The sequence below is a fragment of the Lethenteron reissneri genome, chromosome 23 (genome assembly GCF_015708825.2).
Source record: "Lethenteron reissneri isolate LAM-NWPU_2019-01 chromosome 23, ASM1570882v1, whole genome shotgun sequence".
In the NCBI taxonomy this organism is placed as follows: domain Eukaryota; kingdom Metazoa; phylum Chordata; class Hyperoartia; order Petromyzontiformes; family Petromyzontidae; genus Lethenteron; species Lethenteron reissneri.
The window spans coordinates 13,297,473-13,319,452 of NC_083801.1; the positions used below are offsets into that span (position 1 = coordinate 13,297,473).

General features: G+C 46.5%; 2 protein-coding genes across 5 annotated transcripts; one reads left to right on the forward strand and one right to left on the reverse strand.

Annotated features, from left to right (window-relative positions):
* The first annotated feature begins 695 nt into the window (after positions 1-695).
* ACAA1 (acetyl-CoA acyltransferase 1) lies at positions 696-16,928 on the forward strand. 2 transcript variants are annotated; one of them, XM_061557265.1, is made up of 13 exons: positions 696-1,321; positions 3,865-4,046; positions 5,452-5,545; positions 8,284-8,341; positions 9,928-10,007; positions 10,501-10,543; positions 11,737-11,844; positions 12,993-13,073; positions 13,875-14,062; positions 14,329-14,508; positions 15,037-15,092; positions 15,580-15,725; positions 16,607-16,928. In XM_061557265.1, the coding sequence occupies exons 2-13, from the start codon at positions 3,867-3,869 to the stop codon at positions 16,680-16,682; spliced, it is 1,290 nt and encodes a 429-aa protein (XP_061413249.1). In that variant the 5' UTR covers positions 696-1,321; positions 3,865-3,866; the 3' UTR covers positions 16,683-16,928. The 2 variants fall into 2 exon arrangements, with proteins under 2 accessions (XP_061413249.1, XP_061413248.1); XM_061557264.1 differs by lacking the exon at positions 696-1,321 and adding an exon at positions 1,986-2,055.
* On the reverse strand, positions 16,927-21,557 carry LOC133346018 (translational activator of cytochrome c oxidase 1). 3 transcript variants are annotated; one of them, XM_061557269.1, is made up of 6 exons: positions 21,421-21,557; positions 20,218-20,523; positions 19,600-19,706; positions 18,896-19,029; positions 18,502-18,676; positions 16,927-17,374 (listed from the first exon to the last, which is right to left on the reverse strand). In XM_061557269.1, exons 2-6 carry the CDS (start codon positions 20,483-20,485, stop codon positions 17,162-17,164), a joined length of 897 nt encoding a protein of 298 aa, XP_061413253.1. In that variant the 5' UTR covers positions 20,486-20,523; positions 21,421-21,557; the 3' UTR covers positions 16,927-17,161. The 3 variants fall into 3 exon arrangements, with proteins under 3 accessions (XP_061413253.1, XP_061413252.1, XP_061413251.1); XM_061557268.1 differs by having other exon boundaries at positions 21,313-21,531; XM_061557267.1 differs by having other exon boundaries at positions 21,309-21,531.
* Positions 21,558-21,980: the final 423 nt, after the last annotated feature.

The window sequence follows — 21,980 nt, forward strand, 5'->3', positions numbered from 1 at the left end:
GATCTAAAAACGTGTGTGCCCACGTTCATCATAATGACCTGTTGTCCATCTGTAGCACACGTGGCTTAGGGGAGCAGTGGCCATTGTGAGCGTGTTTGAAATTAAAAAAAAATATTTGTTGATGCCAGGTTAATAGTAGATGCACGAGCACAAATCACAACAAAAACACTCAACAGATTGGTCAATAACACCGCGGCCTGCAAAGGAAACATAAAAACAGGCGACGTCTGCACTTCACCGCTGGTATAATGCATATGGTTGTAGGGAGTGCGTGCACGTCACCACCGGTGCAGGATATCTGCACGTGTCACCCACCACACGTGCAGGGTGCAGGGTGGCTGCACATGTCACCAACGACACGTGCAGGGTGTCTGTGGCTCTCACTCCTCCTGCACGTGTCACCCACCACACGTGCAGGGTGTCTGCACGTGTCACCCACCACCCTGCACAACACCCACCACACGTGCAGGGTGCCTGCACATCACCCACCACCCTGCACATCACCCACCATACGTGCAGGGTGTCTGCACATCACCCACGATACGTGCAGCGTGTCTGCACATCACCCACCACCCTGCACATCACCCACCACACGTGCAGGGTGTCTCTGGCTCTCACTCCTCCTGCACGCTACATGGCCGCGCGCGCTGATTGGCTGTCCGCGTCGCACGCGTGACGACATCGGAAGTCTGGGCCCTGGTCTCTGTGCGAGTCTGTGTTGGTGCCTGTGTGGTGTACACGTGAGTCTGTGTGGTGTACACGTGAGTTGGTGTCTGTGTAGTGTACACGTGAGTCTGTGTCTGTGTAGTGTACACGTGTGTTGGTGCCTGTGTGGTGTACACGTGAGTCTGTGTTGGTGTACACGTGAGTCTGTGTGGTGTACACGTGAGTTGGTGTCTGTGTAGTGTACACGTGAGTCTGTGTCTGTGTAGTGTACACGTGTGTTGGTGCCTGTGTGGTGTACACGTGAGTCTGTGTTGGTGTACACGTGAGTCTGTGTGGTGTACACGTGAGTTGGTGTCTGTGTAGTGTACACGTGTGTTGGTGTCTGTGTTGGGGTCTGTGTGGTGTACACGTGAGTTGGTGTCTGTGTACACGTGGGTCTGTGTTGGTGTATACGTGAGTTGGTGTCTGTGTTGGTGTACACGTGAGTCTGTGTCTGTGTGGTGTACACGTGTGTGTTGGTGTACACGTGAGTCTGTGTGGTGTACACGTGTGTGTTGGTGTACACGTGTGTGAGTCTGTGTGCAATTGTGTACACGCTTGTGTGTGTGTGTGTATATTTGTCTCCGTGTTGAGAACAAGCCGACGTTCTTCGACGGTATGTTATTTTTTTGCAAAGACTCCACGACTACACTTTTACATGCACGCGCAGTGTACAATCGCATACACGCACACACACAACGCAGCACACACACACAATACAGCATGTGTTGTGTGTGTGTGTGCAGCGTGAACACGCGTGTGTGTACGTGTGTGTGTGTGTCTTAACACGCGTGCGTGTACGTGTGTGTGTGTGTGTGTCTTAACACGCGTGCGTGTACGTGTGTGTGTGTTAACGTGAGTGAGTGTGTTAACGTGAGTGTGCACAAGGTAACAATATCGCTACTTGCCCTATGACCCACATACGTACAGTGCACATGCGCACACGTTGAAGTGGCTGTAGTTTGTACACACACGCGTACACTACGTGTGCGTGTGTATACTGTGCGTGTGTACACTATGTGTGTATGTGTGTACACTATGTGTACACGTGTGTGTATGTGTATACGTGTGTGTGTGTGTACACTACGTGTGTGTGTACACTGTGTGTGTGTGTGTACACTGTGTGTACACGGGTGTGTATGTGTATACGTGTGTGTGTACACTGTGTGTGTGTGTACACTGTGTGTGTGTGTGTACACTGTGTGTGTGTGTACACTGTGTGTGTGTGTGTACACTACGTGTGCTTCGTGTAACAGGGCAGCTTGTGCGTTCTGGGCGCGGTGTGTTCGCATTAAGCCGCAGAGAAGCTTTGTTACAGACCAGCGATGGATCTAACATCGCGAGGCCCGCGTTAGTACAACACCGCACGCCTGCAAACAACGGTGGACGCATGTGGAACTCCTTACGTGTGTACACACACACACGTGTGTACACGTGTTGCGTGCACGCACGTGTGTGCTGGGCCATGTGTATGCGTGCTGCACATGTGCACATGCGTTGCACACGTGTGTACGCCTGTTGCGTAGTGCACGTGTACGCACATGCGTAGTGCACGTGTGCACATGCGTAGTGCACGTGTGCACATGCGTAGTGCACGTGTGCACATGCCTAGTGCACGTGTACGCACATGCCTAGTGCACGTGTACGCACATGCGTAGTGCACGTGTGCACATGCCTAGTGCACGTGTGCACATGCCTAGTGCACGTGTGCACATGCCTAGTGCACGTGTGCACATGCGTTGCACACTTTACACACGTGTTGTGTAGTGCACGTGTGTGCTGGGCCATGTGTATGCGTGCTTGGCTATGCACATGCGTTGCACACACGTGTGCTGCGCTGTTACACAGAGGCTGGGTGGGGTGTTGACATGTGCTCATGTATATGTGGAGATCCCATTGTTGAGAAAATACAGGGAATCGTAAGAATGCGATAGAGCTGCAGTTCGTAACTGCATAGGGAGAGTTTCCACGTGAGTGTTTTTTTTTTGTGCCACGTTTTTTATGGTCATTTCAATCTTTTTGTTACATTTCGACCTTGCATCCGAATGAAAAACTGCTCTTTTGTCAATTGCATAGCAGGCACATTTTTCTCAGGGTCAAAGTGTGAATTGTTATCTTCAGCGATGTCACCGCTTCTCCCCTACCCATGCCCCCCCCCCCCTCCTCTCAGGAAGGGTTTTTGCCCAAAGCATTAGCCTATTTTTTCTTATAAACCAGTCTTAATCATCGTAATGTTCTTACCACGTTCCCATGGGCTCCATTCCCTTCCCCCAAGCCATCCCGTCCCACGAGCTCCTAAAATGATTCAACCCATTCCTATATATTACCTTGAGCATCATTGCCCTATTTATCCTTTCCCATTTTTTTTAAATCTCCATTCTCTTGGGACTGCTGGATCCTGCTGGAGTATCGTGATAATATCACTCTCTACTAAGAGCCCGACAGCCTGCGTTCGATTCCCAGCCACGGCTAACACCAGTGGCAAGAGATTTTGAGTAATATCTGAACAATGCCTGCTTCTGTCTCCTTACCAACCCGCACTGATCGTTGTGGTGACGTATGGTTAAAGCAACCCCATGGACCAACACAGAGTAGGGGGCCTTCGTTCAAACTTTGATTGAAAAAAGGTTTTTATTTTTTTATTGCCACATTCATAAGTTGATTAACGCCACCAGTGCTGTCTGGTTTTTAACCACATTGGGTTGAAATTGCGACATGCCGCAATACTGCAAACAGTCCTATCATAAGAATGTCGATTTTCCACCACTGGCTTTGGACTGCCACGAAAGGTAAACCATGTTTACTGGCCTATTGAGCAGGGAGCCTTTAGACAATCTTTGTGTTCCTCATTACGGCTTGAGACGGACACTGCAGGGACATGACGGACAGTCTCGTGTGGCTCATACGTTACGTTTTGCAGAAGCTTCTCTTTTCACTGTGTATGCTATTTGTACTGAGTGAAAGCACCGATAAGTATTGTCGAGATGCAGCGATACTGCGACACACCATACGATACAAGGTCCACTAAAATCGCATTGACTTGTTTTGATCACGGCTGCTCACATTGAAATGCAATATGTGAAATGTGCATGATGCAATGTACCAATCCTCGCCTCCAAAGCACTGCCGTTCGCGGCTGCTGTGTTTCCCTGCCCACAGACATGAACCGGGCGGCGGTGATTTTGCAGCACCTGGCGCCACGGGGCGGTGGTGCCAGCCCTCGCTCCGTTTCGTCAGCCGGCGCAAGAGTGGTCCCTTTTGTGCCGCAGACGGACGATGACATTGTGGTGGTGCATGGCGTGCGCACGCCCTTCGGCAGAGCAAAGCGCGGGGTCTTTAAGGTGCCACCGCATCCAAGGGAGACCAAACAGATTGTATTTATTTGACAAATGGAGCATATTTCTGCGTTGCTCAATTTGCATGAACACTTTTTCACGTCTACACTGTTTTACAATATGGTGCAGAGCCATGGGCATCAGGGAAGACGTTAGAAGAAGCTCTTGAATTGACAGACATGAGAATCCTAAGTCGGATGTTGGGAATATCTCTGATATCTCACTAAGATGGATGTTGGGGATATTTCTGAGGGAAGCGAAGCTTAATGAAGACAGCCTTAGAAAGGGTTACTAATATTCTTGTGAGGGTAAGTGTGGTTCGACTTTGAAAGTTTTGAACTGTGCTGATAAGGGCTATGGAGATGCTAGTACAGGGCAGAAGGAGGAGAGGGCGACTGAGGGTGAGATGGAAGCATGTGATAGATTGAAATATGAGGACATTGGATATGACTCAAGGAAAGGCATATCATTGAGAAGGGAAATCTGAACAGCAAACCCCAGGCAGTAATGGGACTTCTGGCTTAAAAGAAGAATATATTTTTTATTGCACTCCTAACCGTGGGAAAACTACGCACATGGTAGTGCATCACAGCAACATCACTGATGATGTCGCCGAGTTTTTATTTTTGGACAGGCGTAATAATGACATTTGTCAACATCCACACCACTAATTTGGGAAGACTGGAAATCGTGAAATGTAAAGAGTAATCCGCATTTGCTTAGATTTAAAAGCACGGACACTAATTTACATTAACATTTTCACCGACTTCCCATAAATGCTATGAACATTTGTGCAACTTTTCTATTGCATTGAGAGGTAATTGTGTGGAGGAGGTCATGGAGAGAATGGGGTTGGGTGTTGGAGATCCTGAATTGTGTCTGGGGCGGGAGGTTGGGTGCTTAGGGGTCAGAGCACTTCGCAAGCACCACTGAGGACCTGGGTTCAAATCCGGGATTCAGCCATCTATGATGAAACTGGGTACTCAGTTGTAGTGAGCAGATAGTCTCTCGCCAGCCACTAATAACTGCACATAAACGTGATTAAGATTGGCTAAATTCCATCTCTGAGAAATAAAAAATTCTCTTGGATCAACTGCCAATGTCATAAATATGTCTCTGTTGCCAGGCATGTGGAAAAGTATAACACCCCTTTAGTATATGGATTAAAAACGTTAACTTAAAGGGATCTCAGAGATAATTCTGTAATATCTGTTTCCTTAGATCATTCTCTTAAGGAGTTATGAATGGCTCCTTTGTCTCGACATTTGGAATAAGAATTTGTCCAGACATTTACAAATTGTGTCTACAGATGAATTACCTAAATAATCTGATGTCTGTGTCATGGGCTGTGTGTGGGAATGTGAATTTGGTGCTTGAGGTTTTATCTGTTTGTGCCATATTCCACTTGCAGGACACAATGGTTGATGAGCTTCTGATAGCCGTTATGACAGGCCTGCTCAAGGCCACCAAACTCCAGCCAAGCCAGCTCGGGGACATCTGTGTGGGTGGGTGGCCACATCCTGTCCTTTATAAGTTATCACCATCGTCAAGTAGCCTTGATCAATCCATTCCTAGATGAAGGCCTCCTTTAGGCTGTCGCCATCTCATATTTTTAAGCAGCAATAAATGTGTGCTTTACATTTGTTGCTGTAACATCAGCAGTTGATTAACTGTCAAAAACATTAAATATACACATCACATACCTAATTAAAATGACTCTTTTTTTCTATCAAGCAGATTAATGTGCTGCTGTGTGTGCCAGCTAAACTGGGATTAAAAGGTAAAGGTTCAGTCCTGCAAATTGCTTTCTCACGCCACTGTTGGCATAAGGGCCTTTACTAGTGGGAACTCTAAACAGCCCCTCTAGAGTCGTATTTTTGCTTACTTCTTTCATGCTGGCTAGACATCTGCTGATTAACTGTGGCCTACCCAGTTTTACTGCTGGGTGGACAGAGGCGGTGGAGGGTTTTAATAATCTTGCAACATTTTGTCAACTGTCGCGCTGGGAGATTGAACCGTCGACCTCTGGATTGCAAGTCCAAAATGCGAACCATGACACCTTGGCAGTCTCCCAGGATTAAGAGTGACACTAGAAATAGCAAATTTCAGCAAACGAGAGCTCTAAATTGCTGGGCAAAGTTCAAGTTTTTTGCCTTTGTACAAATATCATGTTTTTGTTCCCCAGCATGATAGTGCAAGTCTGTGTGTAGCAGCAACTTTGAAAATTGGAATAAAATGTCCTTGCTAAACAAAAAATAACATTTGTCAGGCAGTAGCATAATATTGCCTTTGTGTTAATGTGGCTAAGAAACCCCTGCCACTTCAATCTACGCATTCAACGTGCACCTCATGGTATTGTTGGTGAATCCGGCCGTCTTCCCTGCAGTGCAGCAACGTCAGTGCGAGCCAGATTAAACCTCTCCTCCAAGTACGATTAAAACATTGTCGTCACTTATCCAGACACACTTGTCTGTTTTAAATAGAATATGAATGAAGATTTCAAGAGCACATGTTTTTCTTTGTAACATCTCGAATGGAACGAGAGTGCTCAGCTGTGAGGCAACGACTATTAGAAGGGCGGCAATTTCTTTCCTCGGCATTCACACTTCACATGCAGGCATGATGATGAATAAATAAGTGGTGGTGTGTCGCAAGAGGCAAGATTAATGCCCCTCTCATCTCATTCTACTCCCTATGACCTGCCCTGCGCTTTGGCAACCAACGGCTCCTATCAAAAACCTCGGTTGACATTCACACAATGGGAGGTCGCTCCCTCTCATCTGCTGTCCTCATGGGAATTCCCTTCCTCTAGCTGTCAGCACTGCTGAGACTGTTTCTCTGTTGAAGTCTAGGCTCATGACTTTCATCTGCTCTTCTGCATATGACGATGTCCCGATAACAGTATCTTAATTTTCCAGTGCATATTCTATTCTTGCATATGCCGATATGTTCAGGAGTGACAGGCGACTGTGGAGATCTGCTAGCCACGACGAGAGGTCTGGAGGAGAGTTTGTGTAGGTTTGCTATTCCTCCTCCTCCGTTGAATGAGCACTGACTATAGTGCCTTAACAATCTGGTCCCATAGTTTGGGTTACATGGCCACAGTCGCACTGTGGCTTGTGTTGAATCCCCATTCATGAAGGAGATGTACACACCGGCCTGTTGATGTTCTGATGTGGTTGATGACCATTGTCTTTGAGGAATGTCCAAGCCAGGAAGTGCGATTTTTGGATCTCGAACAAGGTGTTTATTACTCTTTGGTTCTTTCGGTAAAGTCACGTATAAAGAGAAAATTAATTAAATTAAATACTTTAATTTATTATTTTCTCTTTATATGTGACTTTACCGAAAAAATACTTTCATTTATTATTTTCTCTTTATACGTGGCTTTACCGAAAGAACCAAAGAGTAATTCCTGCAGTCACGAAAGCTCCAAATTAAGTATGAAGGTGTTTATTCTGGACGTCTGTGCATATGACTCTCACAATGAATTGCCTTTGCACTTCTAGCGTAACATCATCTTAGCTCTTTCTCTCTCCTAATTTTCTTGCGATTAAAAAAGTCCACGTTTTCCCATTTTTGTATTGCTTGTTGAAAAGCGGTATCTTGGTTTACAGCCCATTGTTAATCCACTGCTGGACGAAGCCTCCCCACACTGGATCAGTCAGGGTTGTTTTAACCATATTTCACCATGCTGGGTAGTGCGGAATGGTGAAAGAGGTGGTTCAAGGGGACATCCAGAGATGGTTAAGATATCGCTCTTCCACTGATGTTAGCCATGGCTGGCAATCCAGTTCAGGTTGCAGGATTCATAGTGCAGTCCACTCACCACTGTGCTGATGTGCAGCCCTGCAATTGTTTTTATCGTGCCACTTCTTGCAGAAGGCACTCCACTAGAGAGCCTCTGTAAATGGAATTTTTGCCTACTCTTTCACACTGGCCATATATGTTGGAAGAGGTGGGTGTGCCCGCACTTTATCCCGCCACATCAACCTATCAATCAACTAATTTTGGTGGAACCATTTATACTGCTGGGTTAAGAGAGGCGGGGGAATTTGAATAAATGTTCCCATTGTTTCATCTGTCACAAAGGGAAGTGAAATCGCACCGGCGACCTCTGCATTGCATGTCCAGTGGGCTAACCATTATATCACGACAGCATCCCTATGAATGTTAAATTATGTTTAAGCCCTAATTGAATTGTAATTGTAATGCTTTGTCTGGCTGTGTGTGCCACATGTAGGGAACGTGCTGCAGCCGGGAGCAGGTGCCGTTGTTGCCAGGGTTGCGCAGTTTCTCAGGTAACCATGAGGATGAGCTCCACCAGGAAATAATTTCAGGCGGGTCAACCCGGGCACCCGGCACACTGCATCCAGTATACCTATCGCTATGGCTGCTGCTGTCAGTCAAGTCCCAACTCTCGATCTGCCAGTGACCAGAATAATATTTTCTAATCGAGCACACCACAAAAAATATGCCTCTCACTTTGGCTGTGGTTACTAGTCATGTGCCTACTGCAGTCAACCAACGCCCCGGAAAATATTTCCGCAACCAACACACCACGTCTAGTATAACTCTCGCTGCGATTGTGGCTGCCAGTCACGTGCAAACCAGGCAGTATCACCGCACCTGGCACACTGCATCCAGTATACCTATCGCTATGGCTGCTGCTGTCAGTCAAGTCCCACCTCCCGATCTGCCAGTGACCCGAATAATATTTTCTAATCGAGCACACCACAAAAAATGTGCCTCTCACTTTGGCTGTGGTTACTAGTCACTGTGGTTACACCCCACGTCTAGTATAACTCTCGCTGCGATTGTGGCTGCCAGTCACGTGCAAACCAGGCAGTATCACCGCACCCGGCACACTGCATCCAGTATACCTCTCGTTAAAGCCGCAGCTACGAGTCACGCGCCACTTCCCGGAATTTGTGCCTGAAGAATTGGTAACCTTTTTTACGGGGTCAATGCCTGTTTTCCTCTACGGTGCTGTCTCTAGTCGTACTCCAGTCTGCCAGCCACCTGGGAAATATTCAGTGAGAAATTAAGCTCTGAATGCCACACTTTGGCTGTGAAGAAAGGACGTTGATTGTGGTGGATTCATAAGGACATTGTATATGCACCGCTAGCTTCTGAGTGTTGAAATTAATCGTGGGAATTTATTTATTTAATATATGTAAAATAATTGCTTCGACAGCTTATAATTTGCACAATTAGTTTTATAAGAATTTGCTAAAACCTTATATTTCATAGATCTGTGTAGATGTACATCCCTTTATTTTTCCAATCTACTGTTAGATGAGGGCTTCCCCACACCCATGCGAGTTGAGGGGATTATATGACCATACCCCACCATACTGTTTACTGTGGGTAGGTGAAGACAGGGAGCATAGATGTTGGGGCATAGTACAGTGCAACAATGTGTCTTTCTGTGCTGCTGTCCTGCTTACAATGTAACTCCACAGATGCCTACAGCACCTGTTTTACATATGGTAGTCACCATTCTAAGCATTGTCCAGGCTCAAACCTCCTTATCTTGCAAGATCTGAATAGATCGGTACATCCCAGGTGATTTTGAAATAGGCTTTTCATATACATATGCAAATATATGTATATATTTTCTCTCGTACTCATGCTGCGTTGGAACCTTCCAGAATATGTCTGATGTGACTTTCATGATCATTAACAAGTTTTGCAGCTGGAGCGTGCAGATAACGGTGCTTATTTTTATTAATATTCTTTTATTAATTTAATTTTTTACCTACGTGACTTTACCGAAAAAACCTAAGAATATGAATCCTTGCAGTCACGAAAGCTTCAAATCTATCTTTGTTAACTTTATTCATCCTTCTGCACCCCCCCCCCATCCTCCCAACTCGCACTCCAGCGGTATTCCGGAGACCGTGCCCATTTACTGTGTGAACAGGCAGTGCTCGTCTGGACTGCAAGCCTTCATTAACATCGCCGGTACCCAAGCACACGCAGCACGCCCACTCGTACACTCGTACACTTGGCATGCTTGCTTTTATTTCAAAATGAAACAATAATTCACACCCTTTTTCAATACGTTGATGAATGAAGGCCTTTCCACGTTTCGTGTTTGTCATGTGGGGGCTGTGTGTCCACTAGCTTCTTGAATTGCATCTTCCTTTACACCTCTCCTGTATCATCAATAACACGCTGCTGTAAACAACAATGCAATGTTTAATACTTCCCTTGTTTGTCCACGTTGTCGGCGTGCATGCCTGGAGTTGGTTTTGGGTCCCAGGGGAGCGTAGTAAGAGGAGTGCTCCTGGGCGCGACACAACAAAGCCTGGGAGCGAGGGGAATGGATAAGAGTTGGGTTAGCAATAGGGTCAGTGTTGCCGATTGGTCGCAGCGTTGTTGTTCAGACAACCACGATGCCCGTGACACAGTCTCTGCTGCCATGTCCCACTGCACTGTGTGTGTGTGCGCACAGGTGGAATACGTAATGGATCCTATGACATTGGCATGGCGTGCGGGTAAGCAAATGATCTTGATTGTGGGCACAAAGCGATGATTAAGTGGCTTCCATTCCAATCAGTGACACTTGTTTTCGCTGCCAGGTTGGTAATGTGATGGGGCATTTGCAGAGCTTGAAAGAAGATAACTTTTACTCTTTTAAACCTAATGAAGAAAAACTATTAGTTAAATGTAAATACGGAAATAAAAATATAAACTATAAAATAACATACAGTTGTTTATAAATCGATTGCTGTATGAAGGGCCGTCCACGCCATGTCAATCTGTTTTGGCATACTTGTCCACGCTGGTCAGTGTGGGTTGTTGGCGGGGTTCATGTGGTTGTGAGTCGAACTCAGATTGCCGGGTTCATGGTCACGGTGTACGAGTCACTGTGTCACCACTGCAACCCTTTTTTTCTCTCCAAATAAATATTTTATCAAACATAAATGTACAGCACACTCCAAAGTCACAAGCAGAGAAAGACAAACAAACACAAGTACATAGGTTCAAAGAAATTGTGTCGTCGGTGTAACTACAAGATAAAAACATAGATGGGCTAGGATACGAGTGGGTGAGTGGGTGGTGTTCGGTTGATAAGGGGAAGCGGGTCCATTGTAAACTGTGAAGAAAAATGGAGCAAGTTGATCAAATATTATTACATTATTACCTACTTAACCTATTATTACATTTAATGATTTAATCCATTATTAAAACCATACCCAACATTACAGAGTGTGGAGCGGTGGTGCACTGGTAAAGGAATTGAACTGTAAACCTGATGGTCTGAGTTTGATTCCCGGTCACTGATAACATCAGAGGTCAAGTGGTAACTGAACCAGCCATGGGCTGTCCCTCTTCACCAATCTACACTGACCATCATGGTGAATGCCTTCATTCAAAAGAGCAGCTAATTATTATTATTTTTTACCCCCCCCCCCCCGTCATTAATAAGTGATTGACATACATATTTGATAACAATGGACAATCAGGATAAAAACATGGAAATTAACATTGTAACTTCTTCACTTTCGGAATGATGTGTCGCACACCATCCTGGCTTCTTTGTAAATTGCACCTGGCCCAGGCAGCTATAACGCAGCGGTAATAATCGGAGAGCGAGAGATAGAGAGTGGGAACCGCAGTCCCTTTCTCCGGAGCGAGCACTGCGTTGACGAGTGACAGCTGCATGCTCGGTGCTGTTCTCATGAAGCGTGGAGCTCATGTCTCGCGGTTCGCCTGGGGACCCGAAGAATGTCGGGGACGTGAGCTCCCGAATGATGGACGATGACAAGGCGCGGGACTGCCTCATCCCCATGGGGTGAGCTATGGCACACCGTTGAATGGTGGAGGGATTGCTGGGGATGATGCGATAAGGCCAGAAAATAAATAATGGCAGGGAGCAATACAACTGCTCTATTGTAATGGCCTGCTGACCTCCGTTTTGCTCTATTTGTGTTGCTCTTTTGCAGCAGAGTGACAAGACATTCGTTCATCGATATAATGTTAATTCTTAATCTCACGCATTGAATCACGTGTTTAAGGATCGACATTTAAGAAAAAAAATCTCATGTTATCTGGAATGGCCCCGACAGCCACTAGTAGCTGCTACATTCTCCCAGATCAACTTCAAGATCGCCCTCGGCATCTTCAATATCATCCATGCACGCGTCCCTGCTTGCCTCTTCACTCTCATTTCACTTTACTCCCTTCGACAAATCCTCCATTCTAACAACCAAGGTCTTCTGTTGAATCTCCCAGTCAACTTCGGCAGAGTGGAAAGTTGCTCCTCTTCCTCTGCTGTCAACGCCCTGACCTCCTTCTCCTCTGCCGATACCTGAGCATATTTTGCGTTATGAAACAAATAAATAAACATTCCTCTTTTCCCCTTGTGATGTTCCATTGTTTTCCATGGTGTCTTAAGATACGATTGCATTTAGATGCTATCATGATTGTGTTTACAATCACCACAAAGTAAAAAAAATCCATTATTGGAATAAATTACTGTGATTAATGAACTCCTTCCCGAGGTGGGTTGCATAATTATACCTCTTACTAAAGTGTCCGCTGATCAAGCTGGCAAATCATTTTCATCTTGGCAAACACACAGCCCCTGCCCTGCAGCACAGAGTCATGCGATCGTGGATTTCCGGTAAACAGGTTTTTCCTTACAGGATATAATTTTATAATCCTAACTGGATGGTGTGTTTTGGTTTTACAATTTTATCTAATTTTAATCCTATTTTCACGTTGTGTTTTACCATTGTGTACTTGGTTAATGTGACAATGACCACATTATTTGTATGTAAATAGTTGTTTCTGTACAGCATCTGGAGATGCTGCTAGTACTAAGACACTCAAACTCCAAATTAGGATTATTATTATTGATGGAGCGTGTGACCCGGGTGCATGGCCGTGTTGGTTGTGACTGGTGACATCCCGGGTCCTGCCCCCCCCACCCCCCTGCAGGGTAACATCTGAGAATGTGGCAGAGCGGTACGGCATCACCCGGGAGATGCAGGACGCTCTGGCTGTCGCCTCGCACCAAAAGTGGGTCCCTACCATCGCACAAGAAACATCGCCGAGCGGTCGATGTGGGCGGCACGAAACAAAATGAAAACACGGGGAGATTTGTCACGAGAAAGTTGTAATTGGATCCAAGGCTTGCACAGATCATCAGTTGTGAAGCAGTGCTGTTGCAATTCCGTTTATTGGCAGTATAATCATTTATGTGTCTGGCCTATATATAAGCCATATATATCTAATTTTAAAAGAACACTGTGCAGTTTGCAGAATTAAAATGTATCTTTTGGATGGTCCATTTATATCCTGGTGGGGGGAGTGGTGGTGCAGCAGTTGGCACATTGTGCATTGAAGCGAACGATGCACATGGACCAGTGTGGTGAAGCATAGTAATAAATCCCATGACTGACAAGAGTGGGGAGGCCTTCATCCAGCAGTTGATTGGCAAAGGGCTGTGTAACCATCATGATCGGCCATGACCAATCCGCTGCTTTACGTAGGCCTCTCCAAGCTGTCGCCATCTCTCATGTTTCTGCGATCTAAGACTGACGACAAAACGAAATGTTTATCTCGGTAGGTGGTCGACTCGGCTCATCACATCCTCGAGCCATTAGATTGACTACTACATGTTAGTGTGAGTTCAGCAGTCATTGTCCTATGAAAATAATGGCCCCAACCAAAGGAATGTGGATTGCAGCCATGCCTGGGAGCCACCATCAGACGTGAGCATCATATTGACCAGGGCAACACATCACCTCTGTAACCTTGGAAAGCGACTAACACTGCCGATGTGCGTGATTGTTGCGGTGACGGTGCCGTATGGGCCAGGGCGGCACGAGCCACCAAGCTGGGCCTATTCCAGGAGGAGATCGTGCCCGTGACCACAGTGGTGCTCATGGGCGACGAGGAGAAAACCATCACCGTTACCCAGGATGAGGGCATTCGCCCGGACACCAGCATGGAGGGCCTGGCGCGACTGCGGCCGGCCTTCAAGGAGGATGGCACCACCACCGCAGGTCGCGCATTCACTCAAATCATCTTGAATATATATTTTGATAACAAACTGGAATTTTAGTCAGTCTTCAAACAAGACAGAAAATGGTGTGAGGCATTCTTGAATCCCTGATTGTGGGGGGGGGGGGTGGTAGTGAGTGGGTGGGCAAGGGTTGAATCATCACATGCCTACTTAAAACAAAGCAGGAGCCATATTGCTCCTTGGCCGTTACTGCCGGTTGCATCCTGCGCGCCCTCAAACCCGGCCAACCATTTCCTCTTCGCACAGGAAACTCAAGTCAGGTGAGCGATGGCGCCGCAGCGGTGCTGGTGGCACGGCGGAGGGCGGCACGGGAGCTGGAGCTGCCTGTGCTGGGGGTGCTGCGGAGCTACGCCGTGGTGGGGGTGCCGCCCGACGTCATGGGCATCGGCCCCGCGCTCGCCATCCCGGCCGCCCTGAGCCAGGCTGGTGAGAGATGAGTCAGCTCCTCTCTCGCACCACCCTATCGCCCGGTGCTGGCACTGAAGCTTCGGATTCGCAGCGCACACCATGACACGTTTTGATTTGGTGTAGAGAGAGCAATTACACGGCTTGGGTAATGGTAAATGTTATATTTGGTGTATGTGGTGAGTATTGGGGTGTCTTGGATCGTGTGTGTTGTGTCAATTGTGTATCTGTGGTGTGCGGGATGTGTTTAGGAGTGTGTGGTGTTTGTGTTAAACAGGTTATTCTTATTTTTCAAACAGTTCAGTCGATAACATTAGGTGTGAGAACTTATTTATGAATGCCCGTTAAAAGATACAGGTGTTGGTGTTGAAATGCTAAATTAAGTGCCTGTTTTCATCTTTTAAAAAATCCTTACATGCCTAAGTGTGTATGTATATTGCTGGTCATTCATCTGAAACAACAGCCTTGCAATACTTTTCAGCTTATCTGATTTTGCACTGAAAACCTTTTCGATATCTCTTACACTCCCCTGTATATCTTATTCCACAGGTTTGACAGTCGATGACGTTGATGTGTTTGAAATCAATGAAGCCTTCGCCAGTCAGGTGAGTTGAGAAGTAGTGGGTTTCATTTATTTGGAATAAGTCGAAATATAGGTTCTACCATGTTTATTTTTCCTTGTTTTATATATTGCTCATGGGGACCCTTCAAAGAACCTGTGGAATGTTTCATGCTGCAGCTCCCTTGCAGTGGCAGTTACAGGGAAAGATTCCCAGCAGCAGCCTTGGTGACTGAAGCAGCTCTTTTGTCAAACTGGCACGGGCTGTGTGCTGCTGCGACATCTCCAGTGTTGACATTTTGTGACTAATAAAAAAACCTTAAATGATTGTGCCGGTCAAGTAAAGGTCATCACAATCCAGGAGTCACATCCAATGCAGTGCGCAGCAGTGATGTTTGTTTTCAGCCACCCCGTTAGTTTATCCCATTGTCTGATGTCAGGGTGACGTAAAAACTGTAACGTGTCAAAATCGCAGTAGCCAAAAGTAACAGAAGCATCAATCTGGCTTGGCCGGTGATGTGCCTTCACTGCAGGCGGCGTACTGTGTGAAGCGCCTGGGCATCCCCGCTGAGAAGCTGAACCCCAATGGAGGTGCCATCGCACTGGGCCACCCATTGGGCTGCACGGGCACGCGGCAGATCATCACCCTCCTGCACGAGCTGAGACGCCGTGGCCGCAGGTCTCGTCCTTTACACTCCCCACATCTAACCGGCATTACACACCCAACCGGAATTACACGGATAATCTGGATTACAAGCTTAACTAGGTTTACACACCTAACCAGGATTACATAACCTTCATGTCTACGCCACAGTGGCAGATCCCAGGGGTTGGGTCATGGGGCCAATCGCTCACCTAGCCCACAACCACCGCCCCTTAAAACTCTGAAAATGTAAATATTCATATTTTCCAGAGAAAACACATGCAATGTTGTATTTATGAATGTGGACCTTATTTAAAAAGCATGACATTTCAAAACTGCCCCCCTGGGAAGTTTCTATATTTGTCTGTCACACCATGTCATATTGGTTAATATGACCATTGATCACTGTTAAAGTAGACGATTTAAAACAAATTGTTTGCAATGTTTCCTCTTATACTCTATATGCATCTTACCATAATGCAAAAAAATGTACAGCCTCTTGGCAATTCACTGCTGGATAGGGGTTGTTTGATCATACACACTGGTCAATGTAGATTGGTGAAAGTGGCAGGGGAATCTCACAACTATCTCATTCTTTAGTAATGCCAAAAATAACCAGAAATCGAGCTCAGGTCGCCAGGTGCATAGAGCAGTGTTGTAACCACTGTACCACCGCAACCAATGTGTGAATATTTCTTCATTGCAGTATGTTGTCGGATCGACAAATCCTCAAGTAAAACATTGTCTGCTGAATGCTGTTTTTGCAAATCATTGTGCTCATGCTCAATCAAGTTTGGACAGTGCTCATTTGGGCCTAGTCAGCTTTCCAAATTGCAAGTTTGATGCTCTGCCACAGTACCCAGCAATATAATTCAGAGGTTGAGTCTAAAATTATTATTTTTGTCTTCTCTCCCCAGGGCATATGGCGTAGTCTCAATGTGCATTGGAACTGGCATGGGAGCTGCTGCAGTGTTTGAGTTTCCAGGAAACTGAGGGAAACTGAGCACATAACACACATGATTTCCAGTTTTGGAATACTCTAATCACTAACTTGATATCTCTATACTATACTAGATTGCCTGAAGTTTAACACAAAAAATATGACATTCTCCTTGATTGTACATCTCATCAATCATGAAGTTTAATTGAAAAAATATGAGATTTTAATTTTCTCATGAATATACACCTCAAAGTTAGATTTAAAATACTGTATTAAAAGATCTATAAACATTTCAAAAAGGTTTCATTTGTTTTGTTTATTGCAGCAATAGTATTACACTCACCATATTCAAAATCCTTAAAACAATATATATTACATTTGGACACAGGTTGGTGCAGTGCAATTATTGTAGCTGTACTGATGTTCCTTTATCAAGGAAAAAAAAAATGCAGAAGTTGGCAAAATTAAAACAAGAGTGAAGTTCTTCAAGTGTCCAAGGTGAAATTGCAGGGTTTGAGCAAGAACACTGGTCTCAGCTGTCGATGGAGATGACATTGTCGTAGACTCGCACGACATCGGGCAGATTCTCCATGAGGTGCACGAGGTGTGCCGCCACATCCATCTCCTCGCCCTTCAACTCCACAGTCCGCACCGGTATGAACTCCAATGCCGAGGAGAGCGGAGTAAAGCCAAGGGACATCAGGCGTTCACGTACCTCGCGCATTGACTGTACTGCGCATACGAACTGAGTCCCACAAGAACGGTATAAATGCGCATCGTTGGCAAGAGCAATGCTGAGATTTTGACATGTCTGTGCTGATAATTATGCAAAAGCAACAGAAGATTTATACTGTTTTGCTCTCGGCGTTTTGATTATCTCTATATATATAAAATGGAAATTTGTGAATATGTGTGTCTGTTCGAAATGTTTAGCATACTTCCCAACATGCAACAAACTTGAAATTTGGCACGTGGGTAGTTTCAAGACTGTACATAATGCAAAAAGTATAAAAATACTTTTGTATTTGGGGGGGGGGGGGGGCGCAATAATGGACATCTTTTGCACGGCAAGTGAGCGGTGACGTCACATCTGTGATGTCACCTGCATGCGGTAGCGTTACGCAGTGTGCCTGCTGACGTCACGCATCCCCCCCACCCTCCGCGTAGGCCGTGTAATAATCCAAGACAAGAATCCAAGTCCCGGGCGAAGCCGGGTAGTAAAGCTAGTAAACAATATGGCACACTTTGTGCTTAAATATGCATAATGAATAGAACACCACTGCAATAAACAATGAAGTGCTTGGACGTATTTGTATGTTAAATATCTGGACCGGATAATATTTTGCCCACATTTTCTTGATATAAGCTGAAAAGTTGAGTTGTCATAAGATATCGCACTTAAACAATGCACTGCCAGAGGTCGCAAACGGGTTTTGATTCCTTACCCGTACCCGGCCGCACAAGGGTCGCAAACGGGTACCCGTACCCGTTCCCAGCCGGGTACGGGTAGCCGGGTATCGGGTAGGGTACGGGTATCGGGTACCCGATTGCAACCTCTGGGATGAAGCCATGTTGCAGGCGCGGGTGGGTTGATTCTAGGAACTTGAATTGTGAGAAGAAACAAGATGTTGGGAAATGAGTGACAAACAGTTACTCACCAGTGACTCACGGCCTACCCATACCCGGCCGCACCAGGGTCGCAAACGGGTACCCCTACCCGGCCGGGTACGGGTAGCCGGGTATCGGGTAGGGTACGGGTATCGGGTACCCGATTGTGACCTCTGTGCACTGCTCACTAACAATTGGCAAGCAACGTTTTATTATTGGGCAACCTTCTGGTGCCATTGTTGCAGGTGTGACAGAGCACCTCACCTGGAGGTTGACTGGATCATCTTCGCTGATCTGCTCACGGACATCTTCGGCTCCCACTTCGATTGCCAGTTCCAGTGCCTCCTCTAGACCCAAGTTCTTCCTGTCACTGTCCTTCCGAATCGTCACCACTCCCCTCTGCTCAAAGCTATTCTTTGCCCCTTCAAATATTGACCCCCTTTAGAGAGAGCAAGAAATGAAAACACTTTAAACACACTTCTAAAAATAATAATTGAGAAAAATTTCAGTCCACACGATTTATAGAGTATTTCAAGCCGAAGATTACCAGAAAAAATACATTTAAATAACTTTCTTTTAAGGGAAACTTTGTAAAGTTAAACTTTTTGTTGCAATCTAACCTTGAACGGAATTCTTGTAATAGAGTGCTTTAGCTTACCCATTTTTGTTCACAAGGTTGCGGATTTCGCCGTTGGTTCTTTTGTAATTGTCTGTGCAAGTCTCCACTAACAGTGCGAAGCCTCCTGGTCCACGCACCCCAAAATTAATGATTGACAGAGGCTTGCTCTTGTCCTGAGGTGGCAGGAGAGGAAGGGGAGATGGTCTCCGTTAAATACCACGTTGTTGCACGTAAATGTGAAATTGTTACAACTTTGTCATGTGGGGGATCAATAATGCACATCACATCTGCTGGGTTATTGGCATATTTACTCCACTTATCCGTGGAAAAAATCATATAATTACGGATAATTTGGAGAATTTTTCCACGCGACTCCACTTATGCACAAAAAATCGTCAATTTGAAGTATCAAAGCACAGCGAGGGGACTCTGACACATGCTTTTCTTCAAAAACATGCGTTTCTTCAAAAACATGCGTCGCTCTGTCGCCGTATATTTGTGTCTCCGTCTGTTTCCGTGCAATTTTCTGTGTCTGTGTCTTTCTAGGCATATTTTAATGTTAAAATATGAAACGATAACCCACCAGTAATTGGGAGTGAATTGCCAAATTCCCTCTACTGAAAACGTGTAACTGGATCCTGTGCTCCACAGATTTACGGATAAATTCACATGATGGTGGGCAATGGTTACAGGTAATTTGATTGTGGAAAAAGTTAAAATTGTGTTTTGGTTTAATTACTCACCGCGCCCTTGATTGCCGTCTCGTAGGTGGCTTTGGGCATGTTTTTGGAACGGCAAACTTCAAGCAGGCTGGCCAGTGTTGAGTTCATGTCTGGGTTTGGTCCACCCTCTGCAAAGATTATAGTTTTCAATTTTCAAAGCTCTCACTTGAAACTTGGTCGTGTCCACTCCGACCCACAGCAAAGCAGATATGACTAATAACATCACCTGTGTGGAGAATGCACTCCCTCTCTCCTAATGTTCAAGCCTGCGTACTTTACTACGCGTCTCTTCGTACTCATTGACATGTAAAAATGTTTTCTCTAACCCCTCCCTCTCTCTGCCTCCGCCCCCCTCTGTCTATTTAAGGTCACCCCACAGAGACGATCTCACTCTCTGTACCTGTGTTACTCTCTCTATGTATCTTGGTGATATCTGTCTGCTTATATGTCTGTCTATAGTTTTCTGGTTATATTCTATGTCGCTATTTAATTATACCTGATGATGATTGCTTGTGTTGCAATCGAAACGTCGTATGCTATTATTTAATTTATTATTTTATCTTTATACGTGACTTTACCGAAAGAACCAAAGAATAATTCCTGCAGTCACGAAAGCTCCAAAATTAAGAATGCACTCACCCTTCACCGCATGGCGGATCATGATTCCCAACTTGCTGAACTCCAATGACCTCGCAGTGTCCTTAGGGCCCTTGATGTTCTTCACTTTGGACCACTTGTTGTGACCGGCCAGAGCCCGCGCCGAAACGCGATACCCACGAACGGTTTGGCACCGTGAATAAGAGAAGCCACTTTCCACGGGATAGTCCAGCAATACGGACTGCAGAGACGCTCGGAGGGGTGCCCAGAATCTCCTGGGAAGGTGTTTAAGTGTAGCCGCCCAAGCCATTCGTAGAATAGTCTCGCGGCCTTCTCAGGTTGCTTTCTCTGAGGTACAAACCGAGACAAATGAAAATACTAATTATCTCAATTCTGGAAGATGGAATAATTACATGTGTATGCACTGTCTTGGGTAGTGTATTATTATGCAACTGAAAAAAATGGGACTCATAATATTCTATACAAACTTAAACTACCTCAAAATGAGAATGATCCCTGCAAAAAAAAAAACAACAGGTGGCAGCCCCCCATTTATCCGTGCTGTTGAATATCAACATTATGGATAAATTAGCGCCGCTGTGCAAGCGACGCAAGGAAGACTGAGAGCGCAGAGGGGCCGTGCATTAATCCACCGCGTTCATTTTAACTCCGAACAGCACAGCGCGTGCCTTTGAATTACATTCAACGCAACTTGTTGTTTACGAAGATTAAAAGGAATTAGTTGTCGAACGAGCGGTCAAGCCGTCCTTGAATTAGAGACATGCAAGTCTCGAGTTTCTTTTGAGCGGTGCGCTCAACTCCATTTACGATCCTGAGCCAGTAGGGGGCCCGGCACATTTTCGTGACGAAGCCTGGTCTCTCCAGAATAGGACCAATGTTGGCTTGCCCCCCCCCCCACAACGTTGCATACTCATTTTACTAACGCCCGAGAGAATGCCGATTGGGCCGAGTCGATCAGGCTTTAAAATCCGAACCTTTTACGTTGCGAGTTGAGTAACATTAACACATTGCCACTTGGCCAACAACAGGCGTAGAAGCGTAACAATACAGCGGTAATGTGTAACCATGCGGTGATACTGTCAGTGTAAGAATATTGAATTGCATGACGTCACCTGCCGGTAAAGGCAAGTGCCACCGTCCGCGATCTCGATGGGAGTGAACGCGACTAAACTGCATTCAGCCGCGGAACGACACGCTTTAAACCCGCTTGACCCGCTCGCAAACCTCGTGCGTCCCGATTTAAGTTCGAATCTCCTGCAGGAGGCCTAGGCAAGCGTGGGGGCCGCCTTGACAGTTTCCCGGCGTGCAGCGCGGCTCTTTGGGCCTCGCCCCCCGAGGAGGTCCCGGCGCGATGCCCCGCCCCCAACACTCTAGCCCCGCCCCCTACACGCGATGCCCCGCCCCCTACACGCGGTGCCCCGCCCCCAATACTCTAGCCCCGCCCCCTACACGCGATGCCCCGCCCCCAATACTCTAGCCCCGCCCCCAACACGCGAGGCCCCGCCTCTAATACTCTAGCCCCGCCCCCAATACTCTAGCCCCGCCCCCTACACGCGATGCCCCGCCCCCTACACGCGGTGCCCCGCCCCCAATACTCTAGCCCCGCCCCCAATACTCTAGCTCCGCCCCCTACACGCGATACCCCGCCCCCAATATTCTAGCCCCGCCCCCGAGCCGCGAGGCCCCGCCCCCAACACTCTAGCCCCGCCCCTACACGCGATGCCCCGCCCCCAATACTCTAGCCCCGCCCCCTACACGCGAGGCCCCGCCTTCATATTCTAGCC

Bases quoted from the DNA above. Each gene is read 5' to 3' on its own strand.
- ACAA1 (XM_061557264.1), top strand. From the start codon at position 2,031: ATGGATCTAACATCGCGAGGCCCGC. The intron at 5,546-8,283 runs GTGGGTGGCCAC...TGCCACATGTAG, and splicing joins GCTCGGGGACATCTGTGTGG to GGAACGTGCTGCAGCCGGGA. The intron at 10,008-10,500 runs GTACCCAAGCAC...GTGTGCGCACAG, and splicing joins AGCCTTCATTAACATCGCCG to GTGGAATACGTAATGGATCC.
- LOC133346018 (XM_061557269.1), bottom strand. From the start codon at position 20,485: ATGGCTTGGGCGGCTACACTTAAACACCTTCCCAGGAGATTCTGGGCA. The intron at 19,707-20,217 runs GTGAGTGCATTC...TAATCTTTGCAG, and splicing joins GATCCGCCATGCGGTGAAGG to AGGGTGGACCAAACCCAGAC. The intron at 17,375-18,501 runs GTGAGGTGCTCT...TGTGGGACTCAG, and splicing joins ATGATCCAGTCAACCTCCAG to TTCGTATGCGCAGTACAGTC.